The sequence below is a fragment of the Bufo gargarizans genome, chromosome 2 (assembly GCF_014858855.1).
Source record: "Bufo gargarizans isolate SCDJY-AF-19 chromosome 2, ASM1485885v1, whole genome shotgun sequence".
NCBI lineage: Eukaryota > Metazoa > Chordata > Amphibia > Anura > Bufonidae > Bufo > Bufo gargarizans.
In genome coordinates, this window is record NC_058081.1 from 23301993 (window position 1) to 23308058 (window position 6066).

Genomic DNA, 6066 nt, shown 5'->3' on the forward strand with positions numbered 1-6066 from the left:
TGGGAATGGTTCTCACCTGGGCGTTTTACAGCGCGTACGAACGCGCTGTAAAACGCCCGACGCTCAAACGTACTTGAGCTTCTTTGGGGCGTTTTGACGCGCGTTTGTGGCCATAGGACACTGCAGTCAATGACACAAACGCGCGTCAAACGCGCGTTTACTATTACAAAAAACGCGCATAAAAACGCGCGACAAAAACGTGCGTAAAACGCGCGTTTGAGGAACGCTTAGGTGTGAACCCAGGGTAAGGGTTCATGCAAACAAACGTATTTTCTTTACGCCTCTGTTCCATTTTTTTGCGGACCGTATGCGGAACCATTCACTTAAATGAGTCCGCAAAAACAACGTAAGGTACTTCGTGTGCATTCTGTTTCCGTATTTCCATTCCGCAAAATTTGTGCATGTCCTATAATTGTCCGCAAATCACGGTCCGAGGCCCCATTCAAGTCAATGGGTCCGCAAAAAATATGGAACGCACAAGGAACACATCTGTATGTCATCCGTATTTTGCGAATCCATACTGTTGAAATGCTATGCCCAGCCCATATTGCTCATGTGTTTGGTGATTAATAAGTTACTGCTTCCAATCCGCAAAAAACGGATTGCATACGAAAACCATACGGATATGTTTTGTGGAATAACGGAACGGAAGAGGACTTAAATCAGAGAAAACAAAACCTCAGATACGGAACAACGGATCCGTGAAAAACGGACCACAAAACAACAACGTCCGTGTGCATGAACCCTAAGGAATAAATACACCCAAGAAATGAACACAAATCCCTTATGAACTCCACCACTGGACTCTGCATTGCCAAATCCTCATCAGGTATGGATGGTGTCCAGCTGAGTATAATGAAGGGTCAGGTGAAGTGATGACCATGTGATGGGTGAGGTATAAAGATCTCCTCCCTCCACCCCTTCCTGGTGTGACTTCTCCTGTAGTCAAGATGTTGTTAGGGATTAGGTGGAGTTGGTTGCTTGTGGTTCTCATCTATGGGTCAGGCTTTAGCAGTTCCTTGGTCAGACACCGGCGCCAGCCAGACACTCGGTGGAGGAATTATCAGCCTGGATGGGGATCTTCTAGAACTGTATCTGCAGTAGGTTCTCCTAGGGGAGATCTTTTGTCTCCAGTTTCTGGAATTGGGTCTCTGAGAAGTTCTGGTCCTGTGTCTGGATGGGGTCGCATGTATCCTGGAGTAGGTTATCAGTCCCGACAGCTTACACAGCCCCCACCAATTATGCTGAACCCATCGTCCCCTGTCAGAGTGCAGTGTGCTGAGGACAGTATGGTGGTGACTGTAGAGAGAGACTTCTATGGTAATGGTAGGCTGGTGAATCCTTCAGACCTGGTCCTTGGGACCTGCACAGCTGGATCTCAAGCTTCAGTTACTACTGTAGTCTTTCAAATTGCTCTTCAAGAATGTGGAAGCAACCTAGAGGTAAGTTGGTGGAGGACTAAAGGTCCCTAATAGTAGACAAATATGCACTAGGCAACAATTACTGTTTACCATGAAAACACTCTAGGTTATTTTCACTATATTGAAATGGTTGTGGAAATTTGTTTATGCTTTTACTGGTAAAGGGTGAATTGAGTTATGGATTATTTTACCATGGACCTTAATGCAGTTCTATGACTGAATGCATAAGGGAATGCCTTTAGAGGCATTTCGTCATAATAGACGTCTATGGGCTGCAAAACTGATCTGTTACTGTTATGCACGGGAGTCCTCTCCTGCATAAAGGAAACAGGATGGATCCATTTTGCAGGCCATAGACTTCTATTATGATGGAATGCCTCTAAAGACATTCTGTTATGCATTCTGGCATAGAATTGTGTTATGTCTGTGGTAATGGAATCCATGATGCAATTCACGCTTTATTTACTGGTAAAAAATGAACAAATTTCATAACCTGAAATAAGCTAATCTCCTGTTGTGGACATAGATCTGGTTTCCTTGAGGTATAATTACCCTTTCTACAGCTTGTGCCCAGAAATGTTGGCTAGTTTTAGCTGTTATACTATGGTGTCATGCTCTTCTGACGCAATCGTGGACTTTCATAACACAATCTAACCAGTTGTCCATTTCTGGCCTTGCAGTGTACTTGACCCACTTTGTCACGTTTTTCCTCTTGTATATCTTATATGGTGGCTCGTTCCTATTAAATTTTCCCACTGATTTTGGTTCAGCATTTAGGGTTTGGCGCTTTTAATAGAGACTAACCTTATTGTGGCTCTCTATCTCCTTAAGATGACTTCAGATATACTTATCTACAAGATCAACTTGTCTTACAACCCCACCACCTCCCCCAATGTGCCCATCATCAGGTCAAATCCTGCAGTGGTTCCTATCTGGTGTTACTACCCACGGTAAGTCTGTACCAATAGTGGGTTCTATAGCTATGTCTTCTAGAGTCTCCCAGTGGTGAAATGTCTTCCAGGACTCCCAAGTTAAGCTAGATGGTAGTTGTTGAATGTGGTCACATTGAGACTGTTTGCCCCAACAAGCCATAAGACGGTCCCGTCCTGCTGGAACTGACTGGAACAGTCACAGCTTGATTCCACTTACAATATGAAGCAATGTTCTGTAGCATCAGTACTGTGATCTTTGGCCATGTAATGAGTATAGCAGCTGTACTGTCCATGTAGCCCATCCTAATTATTGCATTAATCACCCTGCTCTTCAAGGTTCATGATGACTCTGAAAGGGATCTTGACAAACATTCCCCTCTTGCTCTGTCAATACTAGTGAAAGACTGAGCTGTCTCCTCTCCTGGCATGTCTGTTTCACCAACTACTCTCCATGAAGTGATTCAGGAGAACCTTGAACTGTGTTCCTCTGATTCCTAATGGAAGTTAGCAGTATGCCATAAAGGTCTGAATGTTCAGTTTTGGGGTGTCTGACACTAATTCTATTGGTGCTGCCAGTCAATATTCAGGGAAACCAAGATTGGCTTTTATTGCAAACTGCTAGTAATTCAATAGTAGTAGGAATAATGGGGGGGGGGGGGGGGGTGTGTGTGTGTGTGTGTGTGTGTGTGTAACTGAAGCCCTCAAGATACTCCAGAAATGTTATGACCTGGGAATTGGTTACTAAAACAAATGTCTGGGGAGGAGACAGTCCCTCTTTGAATGGGACCTGGCTGTAGGACTCAAGGCAAAAATAGGTCGGCGACCATCAAACTCTTTGGTGTAAGTAGAGCAGGACTGGTGAGGGTGTCGTAACTTCAGTTAATTGCACTGGAACACCCCTAAGGCCTACTTTTCCATATGGTTGACAAGATACTTTCAAGTTCCAGTCAACCTCTCAAAGGGCTTGTCCACCATTACAACCATGGCTGCTTCCAAAAGTCACCCCTACTGTGCATTGGCTTTAGCCCTATTCACTAGAGGGCTAAACTGTGGTACGACATGCCACCTGTGGACACATGAAATGATTATGGAAAACTGCCGTTTACTTATCCTTTCATTTCTGTTCTTCCAGATTTGGCAATGTAAGCAGCAATGCCATTAAGCCAACATGGGCTCCCTACAGCACCACAGTGAGCTCAGAAGAAAGGTTGTCTTTCTCCTTGGCTCTCATGACTGGTAAGACTCCTTCCAGTAGAGGGGTGTATAGTCTCTTGTCTTGTACTAATAGCCTTATTTTGTCTGTAGAGGACTGGAGTGTTTCTCGTCCATCACTGGTCTACCAGCTTGGTGAGATCTTCTACATAGAGGCTTTTGTGGACATGGAGAACCACGTCCCGATGATGCTGTTTGTTGATAGCTGTGTTGCCACCCTTACTCCAGATGAGACCTCTAATCCTCACTATGACATCATTGCTTATAATGGGTGAGTTTCTGCTTTTGTTACTGTAAAATTCAAGGGCATTTTAACTGAAATAAATATCTCCTACAGGTGCTTGATTGATGGGATGCTAGGAGATTCCTCTTCAGCCTTTGTTTCTCCAAGATCTGAAGCGAATAAGCTTCGCTTCACAGTTGATGCCTTCAGGTTCATTAACAGTGACCGTTCTATGGTAAGGACTAGAGATGGTAGTATGACCCTGGATGCGAAGCAATTAACTTTCTGCACCTGTCTTTAACGTCCTTGTTTTCACCCCACTAATTGAATGGGGTTGAAAGCACACAACCGGCCACTGTTCTAACCTGCACTTTTATCATTAAAGGGAGTCTTACCAAAATTGGATGTTACTAACTGCTTACATGGTGCTGTAGCACAAGTGCCAGTGGTACCTTTGTTATTTGGTTGTGACTTTCGCCAGCTGAAACTATGTTCAACCCATATGCAAATGAGGGCTCATAGGTGCTCAGGCCGCTCTGCCTTTCACATTGCTTGTCCCTCCCTTCAATCTGTTGCATCATCCCCAGTACCAGCCGAGAACCCGCACATGGCAGTTCACCACTGGCCTGGGCATGCCCGCTGGTTTCACACAGCACATGTGCACTTGATTTATCGATGCTGCTGCCCACAATGGGCATCAGTGACAAAACCTACTTGCAGGGCGGGACAAGCAAGAGGCTGGGGAGTAGTAATATGGAAAAAGCAGTGGCCTGGGCACCTACATCATGAGCATGGCACCTGGGCACTTGTGAGACCTCATCTGCACTTGGATTAAATGTTTTTTTTCGGCTGGTGACAGTTTAACAAAGGAACCATTGGCATTAATTAATAGACTGAGGTAAATGTATTGGAATTTATATTCTCTGATCATAATGGTATTTTGCTTGACACTGTTACAAATCAAACTGTAATGTACTTTAACTGTTTTGTAAAGAGAAACTCAAACTATTGAAACAGAATAACCCAGGATTTGGATTCCCATATTTCTAGCATGGGCCCTGAGGGTAATTAAGTTCCCCAGCTGTCCAAGATTATGAATGTAAAAATTATTTCTCATGAGATATAAACTGTAACTGTGGTGTCTTAGATCTACATAACCTGTCACCTGAGAGCTGCTGACATCAACCAGACCCCTGATCCAATGAACAAGGCCTGCTCCTACAACAAGGCTACCAGCAGGTAAAACCTTTCACATCTGAGTGTCCATCTAGGGTTGTGTAGTCATCTAACTGGGGTTTTAGGACACAATGGATGTTCTCTCAATGGTTGACACTTTTCTTGCTCTTACAGTTGGTCACCTGTGGAAGGGCCCAGTGTGAACTGCCAGTGCTGCAACACTGGGAACTGTGCTACAGTTGGCAGCCGGAGAACAGCATGGGGCCCACAACCTGCCAGGTCAAGAGGAGTTGGGAAGAGAGATGTTGGTGAGTTCTTCATTCAAACGTCTCCTAAAGCTTTCATAAAGGTCAAGGTATCTGAAAATAGGTGTTGCTAATTCTTCCACTAGGTTCTCATCTAGAGAAATACACTCTGGCCAGACTGGGCCCTCTTCTAGTGACTGGATCTAAGCCTAACCAGGTCTCCAAAGAAGGAATTTCCCAAGCTTCCAGAATGGGTGTAGAAGAACCTCTGCAGTTGTGGGTGCTGGTGGCCATGGGCTCAATCACTTCAGTAGTTGTTGCTGTGACTCTGGTTGTGGCTGCAAAATGTCTTCTGAAATAAACTGTCTCGCAAGTAGTCCAGAAATAAAAATGGGTAAAATGTTACTTGTTCTTGGGTCTCGTTGTCTCAATCGATGGTAGTATGGGACTGGTTTCATGTGACCCATAACTTCATGCATGGTCCAGCACAACAGACAATCTCCTGGTGCTATATAGATGAGTACTATGGGGCTATATGGAGGACTTTCTGTGGGTCACATGGAAGTATGGTATGGGCACATCTGTATAGAGCTGATGGGTGGTTTATAGCTCACACTTCTCAGGAGCAGAATGAGAATTGAAAGCTGCTCTCTGGAGGCTAAAATTGCCTTAGATCAGACTGTTAATATTGATGAGGTCATAAAAGCAGGTCTGCATGATGCATAGATGTGAATGGGGTTGCTAATCATTATACAGATGCATTTGAAAAAATAGTTGCTTGAGGCCTAAGCGTTATGTTCTGGACCTACTAATAACCCAGAGGATCTATAATCTGTTATTTAATGGCTCTCGGGTTG

The 6066-nt window shown here is 44.4% G+C and overlaps 1 protein-coding gene across 1 annotated transcript; it reads left to right on the forward strand.

The window, feature by feature from the left end:
- Positions 1–950: 950 nt before the first annotated feature.
- On the forward strand, positions 951–5570 carry LOC122929252 (zona pellucida sperm-binding protein 3-like). The gene is made up of 8 exons (XM_044282764.1): positions 951–1442; positions 2253–2371; positions 3486–3589; positions 3659–3836; positions 3903–4023; positions 4936–5027; positions 5139–5272; positions 5356–5570. Exons 1-8 carry the CDS (start codon positions 951–953, stop codon positions 5568–5570), a joined length of 1455 nt encoding a protein of 484 aa, XP_044138699.1.
- Positions 5571–6066: the final 496 nt, after the last annotated feature.